This window comes from Lates calcarifer, linkage group LG20 (genome assembly GCF_001640805.2).
Source record: "Lates calcarifer isolate ASB-BC8 linkage group LG20, TLL_Latcal_v3, whole genome shotgun sequence".
Taxonomy (NCBI): Eukaryota; Metazoa; Chordata; class Actinopteri; family Centropomidae; genus Lates; species Lates calcarifer.
This window is the reverse complement of record NC_066852.1, coordinates 6,793,848-6,815,283: the sequence shown is the minus strand read 5'-3', so window position 1 is coordinate 6,815,283 and position 21,436 is coordinate 6,793,848. Positions and strand designations below refer to the sequence as shown.

General features: G+C 41.3%; 2 protein-coding genes across 3 annotated transcripts; both read right to left on the bottom strand.

Annotated features, from left to right (window-relative positions):
• Window positions 1–3,071: 3,071 nt before the first annotated feature.
• On the bottom strand, window positions 3,072–16,195 carry si:dkey-250d21.1 (uncharacterized). Its single transcript, XM_018691911.2, has 11 exons — window positions 15,633–16,195; window positions 13,730–13,850; window positions 11,629–11,736; window positions 11,485–11,521; window positions 9,530–11,313; window positions 9,361–9,391; window positions 7,253–9,021; window positions 7,067–7,115; window positions 5,135–6,933; window positions 4,758–4,794; window positions 3,072–4,606 (listed from the first exon to the last, which is right to left on the bottom strand). The coding sequence occupies exons 1-11, from the start codon at window positions 15,719–15,721 to the stop codon at window positions 3,072–3,074; spliced, it is 7,359 nt and encodes a 2,452-aa protein (XP_018547427.1). The 5' UTR covers window positions 15,722–16,195.
• Window positions 16,196–16,926: 731 nt separating this feature from the next.
• Window positions 16,927–21,128, bottom strand: thap12a (THAP domain containing 12a). 2 transcript variants are annotated; one of them, XM_018692603.2, is made up of 5 exons: window positions 20,810–21,128; window positions 19,756–19,873; window positions 19,385–19,483; window positions 19,249–19,285; window positions 16,927–19,134 (listed from the first exon to the last, which is right to left on the bottom strand). In XM_018692603.2, the coding sequence occupies exons 1-5, from the start codon at window positions 20,893–20,895 to the stop codon at window positions 17,318–17,320; spliced, it is 2,157 nt and encodes a 718-aa protein (XP_018548119.1). In that variant the 5' UTR covers window positions 20,896–21,128; the 3' UTR covers window positions 16,927–17,317. The 2 variants fall into 2 exon arrangements, with proteins under 2 accessions (XP_018548119.1, XP_018548120.1); XM_018692604.2 differs by having other exon boundaries at window positions 20,756–20,815.
• Between the last annotated feature and the right edge of the window lie 308 nt (window positions 21,129–21,436).

Sequence of the window (21,436 nt, the reverse complement as noted above, 5' to 3'; positions counted from 1 at the left end):
CATTTACAAACATCCCTCCACCCTCTCTGCCTGGTAAACACAAGGCAGAAGAGTGATAGAGGATTCACAAGACTAGGCACCAGCCCAGCTGTGGGCCTCTAAACACTACAATAGATAAATTGTGCGGATACATCTGGTTCTTATGAATTTAGCCCTTTAGATTTTGGTTGGCGGAGGCGTGAGAGCACCAGAGCATCCTTATAAAGGATTAAAGCTTGCTTCTTCAAGGATTATAAAAGCATTTTGAATTCCAAGCTACATGCCCATTGCTCTGTGAAAGTGTTCCAGGACCAAATAAATGGATGCTTCTGTCGAAAAAAAGGGAGCTAAGCACTGTTTTGACAGGAGTCATTAAGTTTGTGAGCAATCATAAAGTCTATTCACTGCCTTCTGATCAGATTAATTTCTTATACACCTCAGTACACTGAGGGCAGTCCTTCTTATGTCACTCAGTTTAAAATTCCTTAGCTTTACAATGGTGAGTAAAAAATGAAGTGCTCTTTAAGGATACAATCAACCAGTTGACATCTAAATAATTCAAACCAAAAGTTTTGCTCATAGTACTGAGAGGATCTGAATTCAGGCCTGTGCTGCCAATTTTCCCCTGAAAGGGAACCTTGAAATAAAATCCACTTAAGCCCTCTGTCTTCCCCTCCAGAGTGTAGTTAAATCCTGGCTGTGTATGGACATGATTACAGAGTGCCACAGGTTTTACATCAGTGCAGAACCTTGACTTCCAGCAGGAAACCTGGTGTTCGGGTCAATTGTGGCTAGACCTTGTTTTGCTTAAAGATGGAGGAAGTGTTCTTCATGCTCAAACACACAGGCTACACCTGAGATTTAAACTGTAACAATGTCCACATCTACATCCAAAGTGTAAATAAATAAAACACAGCTTGAAGGAGGCGTATTACTCTTGGCAGAAAATGTAGACGTGGAGTTATTATGGGACGATGCTGGTGTGCTCCTGTGCTACATATGGCTACAGTGAGGCCTGCATGTGAACAGTGCTGCGGCCCACAGCGGAGACAGATCCGTTTGCTCAGCAGCTGAGCGGGGACGCGGAGATGCTCCTTTCACACTGAGCTGAGCACCGACAATCAGGGCTTTGTCAGGGAGGCATCTGCTGTTACAGCTCACAGGAAGAATACATGTCTCTTTAAAAAGTGCACTCAGTGGGGTTATCAGTGTTAAAGATCAGGTGGCTTCAAGTCAACAAACATACAATGCATGTATTTTGTCAGTTAATAACTTTCAGAACTGCTTTTTACCAATTAGCTACTGAAGACAACTACAGTGCAATGAAAAGCTTTATAGTTTGTTTTTTTTTAACAAAGCTATTTATTACAAGTATTAAATTTAGTATAAAACCTGCACAGGTATTGCCATTGGTCAACAGTTATATAAAACAAATATAAGACTTACATAAAGCCATAAATGATAATAGTTACAGTACCTAGCTTTTCTAATTGTCAGTACAATAGCTGTGTTAGTGAAATCCTTTGTAAAGGCTTAAACACTAGATTGAAATTCATAGCAAATAATTAACAAGACAGGCAGACGCTATCCGACAGCAGACCCACAGAATACACTTGTTCCTAGAAATTACATATTAACTAAACCACAATTGTAACAATGGAGCCCCAAAGCCAAGATTTGCATCACTGGCAAATACTAGTCAAACCTGTCTCACTCACATACCCAGCATTGCAGTAGCCATACACTTATGAAAAGTAATTGTAAAATAAATATTTATCAGGTATCTGGAGATAGTGTAGTGGTTTTATGACCTTAATAACCCTCCCTCTAAACCCACATCCTTGTTGAGCTTTAAGTGAACCATGCAAGGAATTTTTATTCAAAACATAATGACTTGAACTAGGGGGTGGACAACTTATATTCAGTCAGCAATCATTAACACTGGCAACCTGTTTTATGAATTCATAAACTTGAAAGAACATTTAAATTGAGCTATACCAATTGCACAGCTACTGTGTATGGAAAAATATCTTCCTGTACCTCTTCTCAAAATAAATAAATAAATCAATCATCAAGGCCACCTATAGCTATTTTCATTTGCCAATATGGTAACACAAGTATGAAAGAGTAAAAAGTGTATTTAAAGAATAGATCTTGTACCTAGTAGTAGTGTACCTCCAGTGCTTCATTCTGCCCCACTGGAGCTAATTGAGGTTACAATTGAGTACCATGCCCACAGGTATTTTGATTCAACATTTACAAATTACTTGTAGTATTAAACCTTACAGGCATACTACTACTACCAGATTCAGTTGTCTTAAGGAAAATTGCAGCCTCACTGCGCCATCTTGTGTTAACTTGGAGACATGACTATACATTTGACAACATGTGAAAGCCTGCTGTACATCTAGCTTGGGAAATAAGAGAAATTCAAAAGACAAACCATATTTTTGGAGCATTTTATTACTTTTCTGACAAATATATATATGAAGGTTTTCCTATTAAGGAAACATTCTTTCAAAGATACGTTTACAGCAAATTCATTCCTGCAAAGAGACAGGAAACATGGGAAATCATCAGAAGACATGATGGAACTAACTATTTCTATTTGTGCCCAGGAAAGGTAAGGGTGCAATTTAATAATTATAATGATTCCATGACAGTAATACAGAAGTCAGTCTGGTCATTTTTGGTAATGATAAAAATAGAGTTGTTTCACACGCCAATGGGACATTTTTAAACTGTAATCTGTATTATCATAATATGTGGGGTGAATTATTAGTTTTGCATCAAGGCACACAAGCATTGACAACCGTCTGTGGAGCATTGCTTTTTTTGCCATGATCTTGGTCCCATTGGGCAGTACAACTGTACAAACTACAGAATAAAAAAACATAACATAGGGCTTGCATTGCAGGAAAACAACAAAAGGAAATCTCAAAGAATTTAGCTCAATAATGTACACAGAATTATTTAGTTCAGAACTTGGGACCTCAATTAGGGTTGAGACACAATAGTTCTTAAGTTTGGTGGCGGTGACATCTCAAACGCATTATTCAAATCTGCTAACCGTGACGGAAGACCTGCAACTCTTACAGAGGATGGAGCTCAGTGAGGGATCTCTTTTCCTGCTGTATGAACTCCTGTAAGCTTCTTTTTCCTTGCCTGAAGTTGCTCTCCCTCCTAGAAAATGGCAAGATCACCTGGAGTCTGAGGAGAGTCTCAATGTTACTAAAACTTCTTATCTGTGATGTCTTGAGGGTATCGAGCACAGTAGTTGGGAGATAGCCAGCCAGGGGATCCAACCATTTCTCCTTCCATGACTTCATCTCAGAGTGAAGGGAGGCCTGATCTGGTAAGTCCTCCTTGTACAGGTGGAACACAAGACCACTAAGAATGCTGGTTTCTACTTTGGACATTGCATAAGGCACAATCTCCAGACACCTCAAAGTATCCAATACCTTTTCTGTGAAGAGGTCGTCAATCTCTGCTATTGAGTGCTCTACAACCCTCATGCTCACTGATTCTTTGTAAAATTCACTCAATGGCTCTAGAAGCACTGAATGCAACATTGTGACATGGAGTTTGGAAGCCAATGCGACAGCTTCCTCAAACCAGGCCTTATGATGGGCGTCAATATCACTCTTCAGTTTATTAAGGGATGCTTTGACATCAGGCAAGCTATTCACAGCAAGTAGCATATCTAAGGGTTTGCCCTGAAGAGACTGACTTAGCTTTTTCGTTACACCCAAGATATTTTTCAGGACAACTGTTGATAGGATGAACTCAAAGTTTCTGACTGCATCGAAGAACTGTGATGCTTGCTGCTGGTTTGAAATACTTCCCTCTCTTTTCAGCTCATTTAAGCAGAGCGTGACCGCCTCTAATAGCTCTACCATCAATTCATGCATGTCATGACTCTTCTCCCAGTTCTTGATGAGTTTGTCCCTCAGCTCGTTGCCCTTTCCTTCATCGTGCTGGAACACATGAATGATCATGTCTTCCAGTCTGTTCTGGCGTTCTGCATCCTCTGTGAGCCAATGTAATATTTTGCCTATGAGAACTGCTCCATCAGCTGCTTCCTCAGCAGGAGAAGACTTAGCCAGCCATACATTAAGAGACAAAGAGGAGCTGACAGTTCTTACAGCCTGGGGGTATTTCTTAGCTATAGCTAAACTTACAGCCCTCATCTGAGCTCCTACTTCACCAACACTCAGCGAGGCCTGTCCTCTACAGTACTCCATGTTGAGTCCCCACTTCTCAGACAGGGCAGTCTCTATAGCATCTGCAAGGGCACTGGGGTCTTCACTGACAGGAATGAAAGCTAATGTTTCCTCACACTGGATGTCTTCTTTGTTTAGGTACCTGATGCACAAGGGCACGTAGAGCTCACCATCAATTTCAACAGCTTGCTCAGTCATAACTGTGAAGAACTGAGAGTCCCAGAGTTCCTTGAGGATTTGCTCACGCAGTTGCGGCTCATAGAAAGATACTGCTTTTCTTGGTCCTTGAACGACCTCCAGTACCACTTCATTATCAGCCAAATTCACCGCTCCATCAGAGGGCTTCTCTGCTACACTGGAGGCTTGCGATTCTGTTGGTGCCGCTGGTTTTACTACAGTGCTTCCTGATTTCGTAAATTTAAAAAAGAAAAAGTCAATAACACAAACCAACCTTCAAACACAACAAACAAACATTTTGCTTATAAATTGCTTGTTGTCTTCTTATAACTATACACAATGATGTCTTTATTATCAAGCTGCCATGAATACACTTACCACTGTCCAACTTCAGTCCTTGCAAAGTTCCCATCACCTAAAAAGTATGTGAAACAACTTTGGTTATGTAATACTGATTGCAATGGCTGTAAAAATACTTTTTGTTTTCTTTTAAAAAATGATGACTAAGCAAAATATGATCTAAGGCTGCAACTAACAATAATTTTCTAGGGTAACATCTTCAAATGTCTTATTTTGTCTGACCAACAGTCCAAAACCCCAAAATAATCTGTTTACTCTCACAAGAAGACTAGGAAAATCTGAAATATTAACATTTGGAATGCTGTAAATTTTTGCCAGAAAAATCATTTAATGACTAATACTAAAACTAAGTGTTGTAGCTGTAGTATGATGCAAAGGAAACATTTTTAATTTACCTGGGATAGATATGGACTGCTCTCTGGATCCACCTCCATACACTTCTCAATGACCTCTGGTAGTCTCTGCAGTGTTGTGCGGTGAGAGAGGAGCATCACATGATCTACTCTGCTGCCTTTGCATAGAGTGTTTTTCAACAGATCCCTCATGGAATTTAGCGTGGTCTTCATCAGATCACACTCCATACTGACACTTGGCAGGACAGCTACTAGCCTAAGCAGTAAGGTAACAGCAGGGTGGCTCTTTGACTCAGGATGGACAAGTGTTTCAGCAATGGAGGTCGGAGGAGCAGCATCCTGGTATTTCTCTCTCCAGACAGCAGCCCACGCATTGATTTCCTGCTCTGCTGCTTCCGGCTCAGGAAGATCTGTAAGGTAGAGGCTGAATGGCTTGTCTGTGGACTCTGACAGAATAGGTTGTGGATTGCAGGAAGGCAACAACGACAGGACTGACAGGGCCTTTAAGTGGCTGTCTGAGAAGCTGTACTTCATCTCATCAATGAGACTTCTGAGGAGAGGAACACTCAGATTTTCTCTGTAATATAACTCTGGAGATTCATAGCTGTTGGCTTCCTCTGAAAAGCACACTTGTTCAGGAGTTACCTTGGTTGCTAGCTGGAAGGCCTGCTCAAACCAAGTGGAGTGCACAGTGCTCACATTTTCTAACATTTTGTTAAGAGTCTCTATGATTGAGGGGATTTTTTCCACTTCACAGAGAATATCAGCAGGGTTTCCGCAGCGGAAGACAGTGCTACAGTTACGAAGAGGAGCACAAGCATTTTTCAAAATCACAAGCGTGACAACGAAATCCATATTTCTTAGCGCGGTAGAGAGAACTTGTGCATGCACTGACTTGGCACCTGTGGCACTAGAGCTAACAGCATCTAGGCAGCTGAGAATACCCTCTAACGTGTCAGCGAGTATGTCAAAGAAGTCCTCTCTCTTTTTCCACCTTGAGCAACATGTTTCTGGAATTTCCTCCAGGGCCTCTCTTGGCATATTTAAAAGCCCATCAACAGCCTGCGCTAACTGCCCCTCCAGACAAGGAGATTCATCAAAGAACAGCAGCAAGTCTTCTGTGATATCCAACATTTTTGCCACTGAAGGGCAAGGGACACTTCCTGCCAGCCAATGGGCAAGGCCACAAGACTCACTGGGTGTTACAACAGAGAGCGGGTAACTATTGAGGAAATCCAAAGACATTTTCTTCAGGCTTTGGTAACCTGAGCCCAAGTGCATGAATGCTTGTCCTCGACAATGAGACATTGGTAAGCCCCAGTCTTCTGTGAGAATCTTTGCAAGCTTATTGGCTTGTGTGTCAACTTGACAGTTTTCATCAAATGGTAAGAAACCCATGAACTCTACTTTTGGAGCAGACTCTCCAACATACCTGACAAAAACAGGTAGGTGCGTCTTGTCAGCAATTTTAACAGGTTTGTCTATGATCAGTGAGAAGAATGGAGATTCCTGTATTTCCTTGAGTATTACATCTCTGATTCCATTTATGAGGAGGTTCACCATTTCATCACTACCTATACAAGGTGTGCACTTGGTCTCTCTTTCAAACCAGTGGCACATGCTGAGCTCCTGGATAAAAGGCTCTTTGTCCTCTTCTGAGAGATCAGAGAGACTATTATTTTTTTTCCCTAGAAGTGCAGCCAGTCTGAATACTGTTGCCAAACTCTGACGATTATCTTCTGCATGCCCATTCTCATCTGCTGATTTCATGTCTTGGTCTTCAATCTTGTCAGGAGATTGCTCAGTTTTGGGCTCCTCAACGTCCTCCTTGACACAATCAACTAAATTGATCAGGAGCAAAAACAGACAACACCACAGAATAGTTATAGCAAACAATTAAATTATGGCAAAAAACAGAGTTGTTTTTAAATGTTAATAAATGTGTCATTAAAAAACATATCTCAACAGCCATACCTTCCATATTATTTTCAGAGTTCCTGATGAAACTTTTGGATTCCTTGTCCTGTGAATATACCCAGGTGCATAAAGATTAGTCTGACATTCGAATACTTGAATATGTTGAACTGAACGTAGAGAATAAAATAATAAACTAGACATGTAATATGCTTTCATTTTTGATCAAAGAAGACAAGTGCGTACCAGGCAGATGCCCTCCAAGGCTTGAGGAGTAACCTTCAAACACTGGGTCACCATGCGGTCCAGGTCTCTGCTGAAGTCTGTACCCACCTGCAGCATAGCCAGGCATGAGGACCTGTCTTCAGGATTTGTATTTTTCAGGTACTCTTGGAACTTCTTGTGGCGCATTACAACACCACAGTCCTCCAGTGCTGTGCTGGGTAGCACGGACATAATTCTCAGCAGTGTATTGATGTTCCCAAAGTACTGCATGAGTGGCAGACGTAGTGTGTGAAATATAGAGCCTGGGATGGTCACGGATGCCACTTTTGTCTTCCAGGTTACTCTCCAGCAGCAAAGCTCTGTGAAGAAGTTGTCAGCATCAGGAAGGTCACTGCTGTAGAGAGGAGGCTTTGACTTCCAGCTCTCAAACATGTAACTCACTGTGACTGAGCATGGAACCAGGGAGAGGAAGTTGAGAGCTTCTTTGTGGTCTTCTGAAAAATGATCCTTCACTGCATTGATAAGGTTGTCTACTAGGGGCACACTTAAGCCATCCTTGTAAAACCCAACTGGCTTCATCATTCCATCCCTTGGCAAAGAGTTTTCAGGCACTTCAATCTGCACTCTTAGACTCTGTGCCATTGCACAAGCCTCATCAAACCAATTCTGGTGAAACACCTTCATGTTGGTCTTCACTCGGTTCAGAGTGGCCACAATACCACTGATCTGGCAAAGCTGGGACGCAGCACTGAAGTGATCCTTCTGCAGACCTGCACTCAGCTCTCTGGTAAAAGAGGATGCATTCTTTAAGACCACCATGGCAATGATGAAATCAAATTCCATCACCTTGCGGAGAAGTGCTCCAGCTTGTTCAGACACAAAGGCTTTCCATCTCTGTGGGTTGTTTTTGATTTTCTCCAGACATTCAACCAGAGGCTCCAGCATCTGCACAAACACCTCATAAGAATCGTGCTTCTCTTGCCAAAGGGCACAGAACTTTCCTTGTAACTCTTGGACTTTTTCATAGCTCTCTCTAAGACCATAGGCTATTACATGGTCAAGCTGTTTTTCTAAAGTAGCACTGCTGCCAAAAAACATCAAAACCTCTTCAAATGTATCCAGGGCTCTTTTAACAGCAGGCACAGGGATGGATTTTGACCACCATGTGTTGAAAGAGTAGGAAGAGCAGTGTGTGCTTATAGCAAGAGGATATTTCTCCTGGACTTTGCAGGCAAAAGCTTTCAGCTTGTAGGAGACATCACCAGAGCCTAGGTATGCTTGACCTCTGCAGTTATTCAAGTCAAGACGCCAGTCGACTGTAACTATTTCCAGGAGACGCTGTACCATGGTATCACAATCAAGATCTGCCTCAAGGAAACCCATCAACTCAAGCCTCATAACATCAAAACTGTCCACAAACCGAAGGAAAAGTGGAAGATAGTCTTTCTCCCCCAGTTTCACAACACGGTCGATGAACAAGGAAAAGAACGAACTCCCTACTTCGGTGAGGATTCCCTCCCTGACAGCATTCTCACACACGGTGAGAACTTCTTTCATCTCAGACTTGGTTACATACTCAACCTCTCCATCTTGAGCGGGAGAGGTGTCACTGTGTAGCCTGCTTTGACTGCTGTATGCAGCTGTCACTGCTGCCTGCAAGGCTGATTTAAGAGCTTCTCTGTCAGTCTCTGCACACTTCATCTCCACAAGCCTTTCAGCATCCATCTCTAGGTTTATGAGTTGTAATTCCTCTTCAGTGTCCTTCTCAGCATGGTTTCCATGGGCTGCCACTGAAATGAAAAATGGAGATAGTTGTGTAAGCTGATATTACGTCAAAATGTTAGTGGGGGACACGCTGGTAAAAGTGTGCACAATGAAGACTGCAATGAAGAAGTAATTTCCACTCAAGTAAATACTTAATTCCAAACCTTTAAATATACTTTTCATATTATTTAAAATATACTGCAGTTGTCATTCTGTAGCATTTCCATCCTTGTGTGTAAAGCTGCCATCTTAGAACAACACTGCCTCAAATTCGATGTTTTGGATTTATGTGATAGAACAGCCTTGTCATAACAACAATGAACAACTGTTGAAATTGTTGATGGATCATTTTAAAAATCACTCACCTTTGGGAGGCTTTTCTTTTGTGTCATCATCCTGTAACACACAGAAATGGTCACAAACACACACAGAATATAATTTAATATTTTAGCATTTTCAGGTAGAATAGTTGCATTAATCGCTAAACAGAGCTTTGAAATGTCAATAGAATTCTACTGATGAAAGTCTACGCACCATTTCCAACAACTGCAGGATGTCTGGATGCTTTTGGACATATGAGTCCACCATTTGTTCAACATTGAAATGCACATCTTGGTTCACGTAGACATATGCCATGCTGCACTGTCTTTGGTCTTCTGGTGTGGCTCTCAGATAGGAGTGGCACCGCTCTAGTACCATATGGTATTGGCCATACACATCTGCTTCTGCATTTACACACGGAACAGTGCCTAACACCCTCAGCAAGCTCTGCACATTGGGGTAAAACCCAATATCTGGAATCTTGAGAGTAGCAAACACAGTGGTTGGCAGGATTCTGCGCTTGCTTGCATGTCTCCATTTCACCTCCCAGCAACCAAGCTCTTCGTAGAATGTGTCAGGCCGTGCAAGGTTGTTCAAATTGGCATCTGCTACTTTATCCCTGCGAATGCTGAAATTGTGGTCAGCCATATAAGATGGCACTAACGAAAGCCATCTGAGAATCCTCACCATCTCAGTGCTAAACACTCTCTTCACCTCTGCAACAAGATACTGCAAGATAGGCCGGCTCAGAGTTTCTCTGTAAAAGTCCTCCAGTGGTGTTTCAGTTGTGTCTTCTTGGTCCATCTCTGGTTTAGTGGCCTCCACTCCCAGCTTCTTGGCACGGCCAACTGCATCTGAAAACCATTTCCTGTGGAATATTGCAAGCTCCTGTTGATACTTGCTTACCAGCTTTAAGGCATTGGAAATTGTGTACTGCAAGGTACTGCTGATGCTGATTATTCCCCTGAGACTTGAGTTGAGTATGCTCACACAACAGAGTGTGTTCTTCAGAACAACAAGCGTGATGATGAAATTGAAATTCTTCAAAACTGGCTTGAGCTTGGCCATCTGTTCAGCACTGTCTTCATCCACCTTTGAAATCATCTCATTGATGCAGTTCAGGAATGGCTCCAGAATATCTAACATAGTCTGGAAGGCATCAGTGCTATACTCCCAATTCCCACTGACAGCTGCTTTGATCCTATCCACTTCCCCTTTTACATGCCCATATGTCATCTGGATCTTTCCTTCCAATCTTTTGGACAGTTGTGGGGTTCTCCTGAGTAATGAGGCCACCTCCTCTACAGTGTCTGCAACCTTCTGGATGGAGGGCACAGGCATGCAGCGAATAATCCATATGTTGAAGGCATACGGGTCACTTGGTGACAGAACTACTTGTGGGAACTCCTGCAGAACTCTGCAGGTAAGGTCTCGCATTTTCTGACACATACTGCCTGTAACTAGGTAAGTGAGTCCTCTGCAGTGCTCCATTCTCAGCCCCCACTTGTTTCTCAACTCTGAGAGAAGCGTGTAAAACAGATTCTCTGCATCCATGTCGCATGGTAGGAACCCAATGAGGTGCTTTTGTGGAAACCCGGCTACTGTGACAGACCTGATGAAAACTGGGATCTGCTCCTTTCCCTCTATGGTAGTCACATCCTGCAGCAGAATGGAGAAGAATCGCGCCAGTCTGAGGCTGTTTTGGATCTCCTCCCGCATGAGGTCTTCGCTGAACTGGAGGATTTCTTTCTTGTCAATTTTCTCCACACAGATACGATTGAGAGCTTGCTGACCCCTTGTACCTCCAATCGGCTCATCGCTGTTGATGTTTGCACCGTTGATGCTGAATCCAGTCAGTGCCAGGATTTCCTTAAAATATACTTTCAGAATCTCTTTTGCTTTGGAGCTGGCCACATCCTCTTTTTGCAGTTCAGGCAATGTGCTCTCTCCAGACAATTCTTCTCTCTCCTCAGTCACTTCTGCTGTTGCTGCGTTTTCTGACAGGAAAGAGAAAAAATCTGATTGAAAGGGGGAGATGGTTTTAAAAATCGCAAACTGAATTAGAGAATCAATATTTACAACACTGGCTAATACATTTTAACACAGTCTAAAACTAAAGGAGATAAAATAAGGAATTTTTCAAGGATGAATTTAAGCAGTCACTGTACCTTTTGTTTTCTTTACAGAGGTAGGCTCCTCTTCTGACTAGGAAGATGGAAAGGATAATTACATATTTACATTTTTCATGCCTGGTGAAAAATGTCATCTGTAATAATTCAAAATGCTGTCATTTTAAACACTGAAACACTTACAGGATCTCGAGCCCGTTTCCTGTTGCAGGATGATTGATTATTCGCAGGTGCTGCAAAGTCAAATATTGTTGGAACAGCATCTTCCCTTAAGACACAACTGGAGGCACTCTGAAAAGCAAAAAGCACAATGGACACTTTCATGCTTCTCCTCAATGTTCATGTTCACACCATATGATAAAGAAATATATCTGTATCATATATGACAAATAGATTGTATCTAATAAGGACTTTGATACTTGATTACAAAAAACATTTCTGTTACTGATCCAATTTTTAACATCAACACAAAGTGACTATAATAAGGGTCACTACAAAGTAAACAAAGTCAATTGGTGTTATTTTTCAAATCACGATGATATTACTGAGCAACTAAAACTGTTGTTGCCCAAAAGTATTAACGTGATCTTATTGGTCAGACTCTTGCGCAATGCATGTTAGTGCTCCAAGTTAATTCCTAATGTTTATTTATCCTTATTCCATGATATGAAACATGAACCACTGTCCCGATCTCAGTTTTGTGCACTCTGGGCAGGTTTTCTTCAAGGATCTCTGTTTTAGCTGCATTCATCCATCACTCAATTTGACCAATTTTCCTTTCCCTGTGCCCCCATAGCATGCCACCACCATGCTTCACCATAGGGGTGGTATTGGCCAGGGCATGAACAGTGCCTGGTGTCCAGACACAGTATTTGGAGTTTTGCCCAAAAGTTTTAATATCATCTTAAAGTCAAGTCAATTTTATTTATATAGCGCCAATTCACAACAGAACTTATCTCGAGGCACTGTACATATAGAGCAGGTCTAGACCGTACTCTTTATCTTATAAAATTTACAGAGAGACCCCCAACAGATCCCACCATGACCAAGCACTAGGCTACAGTGGCAAACTTCCTTTTAAGAGGCAGAAACCTCGAGCAGAACCGGACTCAGGGTGGGCGGCCATTTGCCTTGACCGGTTGGGTTTAGACAGAGAGGGGGGGGTGGGGGGATCGGGTAAGAAAAAGACAACATTGCAAATTCAGAGTCCTTCAGATTCGGTTTGGCAAAATCTTAGTGGGCTGTCCCTTGCCTTTTACTCAAAGAGGCTTCCATCTAACCTCTTTAACACAAAGGCTTGATAGATGGAGTGCTGCTGAGATGGTTGTCATTCCAGCAGGTTCTCCCATCTCCGCTGAGGACTTCTGTGCCTCTGTTAGAGTGACAATTGGGTTCTCATTCACCTTGCTGACTAAAGCCTTTCTTTCCTACCTACCCAGTTTGCCTGGATGGCCCACTCTAGGAAGAGTCCTGGTAGTTTCAAACCTCTTTTGAGCTTTACAAATGGTTTTATACGCTTGCCTTGATTTATGTCTTGCCACAAAATTTTCCTGTGGAGGTCAACAGAGTTCCTTGGACTTAGGATTTGGGCTTTGTCCTGACATGCAATGTGAACTGTAGGTTAGATACAAGGGTGTGTGCCTTTCTAAACTATGTTGAATATATTCAGTGTCCCATAGGTGGATACCATTGAGTGCCACAGCAAAGGGTGTGAAAGTAAGAGAATTATTATTATTTTTTAAATAAATTTCCAATAAATTCTTAAAACACATCTCCACTTTGTCATCATGGGTTACTGACTGTGGATTGATAAGCAAAAAATAGAATTTTAAATATGTTAACATTAAATCTACAACACATTAAAATCTGCAAAAAGTGTGGGGTCTGAATACTTTCTGAGGCCACTGTAGAATTTTCAGAACTGTATCAGACTCTGGGAGGTTATCTGAGGTTGTAATTTTATTGGATTCCATTCTATTGATTGCACATATGTATCTCTTATATGGAAACATCTATGTTTTCACACCATCAGCTTCATGGAGATAGTAATTGTTACTTGGCTGTTGTATGAAACTGCGTTAGATTTCAGGTACATCTAATAAACTGGTAATTCAGGTTGACTTGGAAGTTGTGAAAATGGCCTAACAAGTGTTGTCGTTATTAGTCAACAGTATTTGCTCACTAAGAACAGCATAACTTGTACTAAAATACAAAAGAGGGCACAAAATGACACTTCAGGTTCTAAATACACAAAAGGGTATTTAGCAGTAGATCTGCTTCTTACCTGATGAGAGATCATAGAGGGCTCAAAGTGCTTTGCACAAAGTCTGTACAGCTTATGCAACTGCTCAGGAGGTTCTGATGACAAATCTTGGCGACGACAGTTGTTCAACCATTGTTTGCAGCTGAAAAATGCAGCACAGGGTGGGGTGAGGAGAGGGGGGGGTGTAAATTGTTGGTGTGACAACCATGATTAAAATGGGCATTTGCCAAAACACTTGTGCATGTTATTTTCTGTACTTAAATATATCAATGACCTCGCAAAAAGCAATTAGAGCTCTCCAAGGTTTGAGAACTCCACATATTTTGAAGTCACATAGTTCACTCCAATTTAAACGCTGTTCATTGTGATGCACCAATTTAACAATGATGAGCATGGTGACACTCTAAATTAACAGAGACAGCAAATGGCAGCACTGCTTGAGCTAAGCAACTTTCTTGATCTGGTTAATTTGGTTATGACACATTAAGAGACACAAGCATTACATTAAAATTATAATAATAATACTTCTTCAGCAATCAACATTCTCAGAGCCATTGTTTGCAGCTGAAACAACTTTAAAAATGCCAGTTCTTGGGCACATGGAAGACCAAGATGTTTATTTTAAAATAACATGCACTCACAACTCTGAGTGAGAGATGCTTTTGGTGCTTATTACACATACACAGTGCTGTTATGTGGTTGTGTTTGCAATTACATGGATTTGGCAGACTCACTGATACAACTGAATGACAGAGATCTGCTTTGGTTAACTGCATTTGTAATACAACCATGCCTCAGTGTTGGTGATGATAAAAGAAAGACAGAAGTTGCGACTGATTGCTGACTGAAGCCTTCACCACTTTATGTGAGCTTTTATTCAGTTTTCCATTTTACTTTTTCTTCTCTGCCTCTCATTCCATCAGTTTATTTTATTGATGCATGCAGAGAATAAGGGTGGACAGAAATGCCCACAAGAAATATGAAATATATTTCTATGAGATTTGCTCTCCTCGATTTAACACAATACCAGGAGGATGTCATTTAAAAAACAAGCACACAGAGCAAAAGGAGGGAAAGAAAAAACACAAACTCATTGCAGGGCTGGGCATGCCATTTTTTGAGACCCCGTGATGTATTAGTAGGTAGTCTTTCCTCTGGCATAGAGGTTACATTTCCTGTGCTCAGATACAGTGCTGTGATTCAGCCAGCTGAACTGCAGCTGTCATTCAACTACAGTTCTCATATTAATTCTGCTCAATTGATTTTTAAGCAAGATAACACGCCTATAATTGTCTAATTCTACCGGGATCTCAACGTGACAAAACAGCGCCACTTGTGAGGCAGCAACAGGATAAAAGGAGGCGCTCGACTATTTATTCATACGGACATCACCTGTTAAAACGACGTAAATATAAGTTTGAGTTTCTGTTGTTCACAATGAGCTGCACTGCAAAATGTGTAAATTACGCAGTTTGGCAAAAATGACCACAGAATCGCCAACGGGCACTATCTATGAGAGGTATTTTCATTTTCCCGAACTAACACAGTCCTCCTACTAACGTTACACACTGCTGAGACGGTAGGTGTCGTGTACCGATGGCGATTTAAATTACAGCACAAAAAGTTTTTAACTATGGTTTCTCTTGGTTTGTGTGATGACTGAATACAAAGATAAACTGATAGAGCCAATATCACACTTCAGTCTCGGTCTCCGAGTTCAAATGAGTGAATGGAGCCTATTTCACGCGATTTTTTTTCTTTCAAGAGTAACTAGTCTGCGCCATTTTCGACAGAGTTGTGTCACTGTTAGCCAACATGATGTTAAGCTAACGCCAGTGCTAACAGTGGATAGCTAACACATTCATTGTGCATGCTCAGGGCTCATTTTTAACCCACAGCTCAAATAAATAAGCACAACTCTTACCGCTCTGGATCCACAGGGAAGCTGAAAAGTGCAGTGGTTGATTCCCCTTGCTGGTAATCACAGTTGGCCGCGGCGCAGCAGTCAGTCATTTTGGACTGCAATGTAGCTGGCTAGTAAGTTAGCTAGCTTAGCTGGCGGTTGCAAGCTGGCAAGCCTACTATGAGCAAACCTGCAGGAGAGTCTACAGAGTCATGCCTTGGGCAAAACCTGCAACGGACGCAGTTGAGTTTCAGTGTTATTTTCGCTTAATGTCTCTTTGGAAAACTAAGAACCCACTAATTCCATGCTTTCAAAAGTTGATGTTGCGTGGTGAGCCAAGAGTCGCCGAAAGCGTGTTATCCCATCAACCAGGAACTACACCGTGCAGTACCAAATGTTACCCAGCAGAGGGCAGAGTGGTCCCGCCAGGCCTGGCCAAAGAGTTTCACTGACAAGATGTTTACACCCTATTCCACTCTGATCGAACAAGGCAGGCAACGGCTGTGGGCCCTCCCATGTGGTCTTTCGGACCAGGTATTACGCCTTCAATTTCATACCTACTGTGACAGATTATACTGAGTCAACTGATCTGTGCAAGTTTTTTGTGCTCCGCCAGATAATGGCTCCCTTCTCATCCTCAAGTTAGATAGAATGAGCAGCTCACTTGGTAGAAATCTTCCTGTAAGGTATTTTAGAGATCAATCAATCTATAGAGTCATGAAACAATCGAACTCAAAATTTAAGTTAGTGTATGGTGGAGGAAGAGATGTAGCTGAAAGGCTATTTTTTGTATTTTGTTCACTGCAGCAAACAATACATGTAAGACAAATGGTTTTAGTCTTCAATCATATCAGATTTCATTAACTCAAAACACTATATTGGAAATTTGACTGTCAGAGCAGACGGTGACTCAGCTGTTTTGCCACAAGCATACAGTCCACTCACACACATTATAACCAAAGAGTGAGATGGATCGTGACAGAAACTGGACAGGGCATTGGTAAAAAATTAAGGGCCTTCTTTGTCCTGATCTCCACCTCGCCATGGACTTGAAAACAACTCAAACACAACTCATCAATTGGTGATTAACTTTAAGGATCATCACTATTACATATATTTCAGCCACTGGCCTGGTTGTGCTAATAGACTGTCACATCCACCTGGCACCAGTGGTCCCTGTCCCAAATTCGTCTAGATTTCATGACTACTTATTCCATTCTGTCTCAAAAAATACCACAGTTTCTAGTGATTCAGAGCAGGGTTAGGAAAAACATAAAAATACTCAGTAACCTAGAATAAAGACAACACAAGGTCATTAAACCAAAGAACCTATCTTTTTATTTACATATTCAGGGGGTGGGGGTTATGTGAGACACAGACACACAGACACACACACACACACACACACAAATAGTATTAATCAGTCTAAAACAAACATTTGCAACTGATTTGAACAATGGGATCAGGATATGAAAACAGCATAAAACAAAATTCAAAGATGTCTGGTTTAACACTTCCATTTCATTTACATTCTAGATTTTATAACAAAAACATTAAAATACTTAAGGATGAGGGCTAGGGAGTAGGGCAGACGCACAAAACAGATGTTTATCTGAAGGTCAAGATTACAGAATCTGCAAAAGGCTCTAACAAAGCTGTAAATAATCTGTCCAAAGGTTTGACTACCACATCCCAACTTATTTGACTCACATCACCTCCTCCCTTTCAGGATATGTGTTCATGTAGACCTCAACCATTGAATCCAGATCGTACCCAACATCATAGTTCATGTTCAAAAGAGCAAGACTCTTTGATTTGAATTTGTCAGGCGTGTTCTCCATGTACATCTTGAAGCGCTTATACGCCACATTGCAGCTGTCCTCCAGAGCCAAGGTAGGCAGGATACCGATCAGTCTCAGGACAGCAAGCATGTTTGGGAAGAACTTCACATCGGCTAGCTGAAGTGTTTCATGGAGATTGGAGGGAAAAGTCTCACCTTTTCCCTTTTTGCTCCATTTAACCCACCAACAGTGCAGCTCGGCAGAGAGGGTTCCTGCATTGGGGATGTCATTTTTATACACCTGTATGCTGTCCTCTTCAGGTTCGGTAGACTTATGCTGCTCTATGACAGCAGGGACCAGTGACAGACACCTCAGAGACTTCAGGTGGTTCTCACAGAAGAGCTCATTTATTTCTTTGATAATGTGGTTCACCACAGGAACAGACAGGTGGTCCTTGTAGTAACTCTCTGGCCGAATGGCTCCAGATTCTGACTGATGCTTTCTCAAGAATGACCGAGGAACCTTAACTGGGATCTCCATCGCAGTGGCTAGGTTAACGGCTTCATCATTCCAGAACTCATGATACACATCAATGTTGTCAGACACTTCCTTCAGGGAGTGCAATACAGCTTTTAAACTGGTTGCAGCAAAATGGACATCTGGTGCTTTCCCTTGAACATTCTTCCCAAATGCTCGAGTAAGTGTCATTGCATTTTTCAGAACAACCAACGCCATGACGAACTCAAAATCAGCTAGTGCTTTTGAAATCTCCAAGGCATCGTGTGTGACTTGATCATTCCACCTCATGTCTTCGTTGTCATGCACACTGTCTACACAGAGTAGTAGTGCCTCTAAGATGTCCACTGCCACCTCAAATGCATCATGCCGGCTTGTCCAGCTGGTATGACAGATCTCCTTCAGTTCATTGGCTTTCTCCTCTTTGTCTGGATAAAAAATCAAAATGGCATGCTCCAACTCCAACTGCAGTAAATGAGACTGACTGAAGAAGGACTCAATCTTCTTAAAGGTAGACATGACGAGCTGAACCCCTGACAAAGCCATACCATTGGCCAATGACATATTCAGTGTACGAGTAGATCTCAGTGTAAGCACTGCCATTGGATACCTCTCCATAAGTTTGGCAGAAAATGTTTTTATTTTATCAAAATGTATCCCAGAGCAGGAATGAGCTTGACCTCTACATTGTTCCATATCCAAGCCCCATTTGTCAGTCATTTCAGACAGCAGTGTTTCTGCCAGTGCATCCCCATCTCCTTCAAATCTCAAGAATCCAAAAAACCTCTCCCGCTGGTAGTTAGACTGGTCCACAAAACGGACAAAGACAGGGAGGTGCCATTCTCCTGAAATCTTCAGTAAATCATCAGTAAGTAATGAGAAAAAGCCATTTTGTTTGACTTCCTCCACCAGCTTACTACGGATGCATTTCTCACATACCTCAATCAACTGACTCAGCTGAGCTGAGGAGCAACACTCCTTATTCACATCATACCTCTTCTTTAGGACCTCATCTCCACAATTCATGCGATATTCTAACAACGCCTGAAAGTTGCTTGATCCAAGATCATCCTGTTTCCTGTCACCAGGCCCTGCAGGAGGAATGCTTTGCTCTCCCAACAGTACAAGAACTTCAAATAATGATTTGAGATACTCTCTGTATTCATCTTCCTCTGGAACTGTCTTGACATCTTCCTTTGCTTTGTCTGCTTGGGACTTCTTGATTTCTAAAAGGGAAACAAAGAATTACAAGATAGAAATGACATCAATCATTCACCTTGTGACAAATGTGGGTATGGGACTCATCTCATTACTATGAGTCTATACATATTCCTGCTTACTTTTTCTCCCTCTACTCTCTGCTTCATCATCTTTGGTCTACAAAATAAAAAGACAAATTAAAAATGTGATTACACAGAAACTTAAAAAACATTATGCAAATTACTTTTCCCACTTAAAACCTTTCCTTTTACTCACCGTCTCTTTACTGCGCTTCACCTGCCCATTTTGAGGTTGGCTTGGCATGTCAAAGATAGTTGGTACGGCATCATCCTTCAACACTGTACTCTGAGCATCCTGAAAACAAAGTCAAGTGATTAAAGTTCATTATACAGCACATACTGAATCAAGAATATTACCACATTAAACTTATATTCAATACCTACATTAAATATTTACCAAGCACTACAAAATATACTGTGAATAATTAGTGAAATAAAATGCAGAGTTGAATTGTCACATCTTACTTAAAATATTGGCAGTTACAGTACAAGTACCGTAATATCTTCAGTCACAGTGTCTCCTGCAATTTGGCCCAAAATAATGTGCAATTTGAAAACATAACTTACACAATCGATCAAAGATGTTTCAAAATGCTTTCCACACAGTCTGTAGTATCTGTGCAACTGGTCAGGTGATTTGTCTATGAGGTCTTTCCTCTGGCATTTTTCAACCCACTTCTTGGACCTGAAAGGAGTGGTCATATCAAAATGAGAACACATATGGAAGTCAGGATCATTTATAGTACAGTCCTATATTAAAACTATAAATGCTAGCTACAGATTTGTCCAGTATTCAGGTACTTGTAACAATGACAGAATGTGATGGTGAACAATACATTAAAAAACAATATAAAGGCATAGCATGTACAAAACAATCCTCTTATTTATTGAATGACTGTTACACACTATGCTATGTTGGAGATTAGTAGGCCTATAATGTGCCTGTGTTGGTAAGGATAGTATGATCAAATATAAACCACATAATCTGACTACAAGTACCCCAACAATAATGCTGGACACAATAGTTCACATCAGTCTATGGTTAGAAATGAAGTGACTGTTTTAGACTCACAAATGGATGTTTTTAAAATGTTATGAAAATGTAAGCCACCAAGTCGTGCAAGAAGACAAGTAGTTAAAGACAGACTGATTCAAACGGGTTCAGACTGAGAATAAGTAAATGGTTACAGACGTATCTTTTCAGGAGTAAAAGACTATACCAGATCTGCAGCCGCTGCAGATGTTGGAACTAGCCCTACTGTAATCTAGCTAACGTATAGTATGTAGTTACAGTTCCGGCTTTGCAAAGGCATTTTTACTAAAGATCTTATGATATGCAAGGTGTATAAGTTTAACAAAAAGCAAGTGCACGTGGACCTGTCAAACTTTTGAATTTAATTTGCGCGTTCAACAATAAATAGTTCGATCGACTATCAGCTTTGATAAAGGACGTATTGCAAGAGAAAATGTACACATTAAAATGCTGCTGACCCAATTTCAATCAAATTTAGCTTTTCTTTAACATGCAGGCCTTACGTTTAACATACAAATTACAAACTGCTCTCACTTGGTAGCTGCAGAGCTTCCTGTTTGCATTAGCATCTGTGTTAGCATTAGTTACCTTTCTGGATCATGAGGAAACCTGAAGAGTGGCTGAGGGTCAGATATGACACTAGTGCAGTTCGGTACAGCACAGTGATTCTGCATTATAAGTTTGTATCATACACCTGTGTTTTCCTGTAGAATTCGTCTGATGCCCAGCTGCTAACGCTAGCTATCAAGCCAGTTGAAACAAGAAGATAACTTCCGATCCTTGCTTTCAAAATAAAATGCATGCCGACTGTAAATTTGCAATTAATACGTAATATGAAAACGCATTTGCTTTTTGCAAGACTATGCAAGAGTATCACATTTATACCAAGCTATGGTGGGCTACCAAATTCAAAGTCATGAGTAGAACATCAAAGGTATGCCCTGCCCACCAGATAACTCGAGTACATCCGTATTGGTTTACTTGTTTTCATATGTTTAGTACAATTACAACGAAAGGCCAGAATTAAATAGTGAAGCGCTTACGCTGTGACAATAGACTGTATATTTGTGACAATAATTTTGATTTTATTTTGAAGACAATTTGGCTCGCTTGTGTAAGCTTGTCATGCTTGACATTTAACAACGCGCAACAAAGAAGCGCGCGCTCTGGTTCGTTCCCATAATCCTCAGCGGTCTTTTCAAAGCCTAAAGGTTG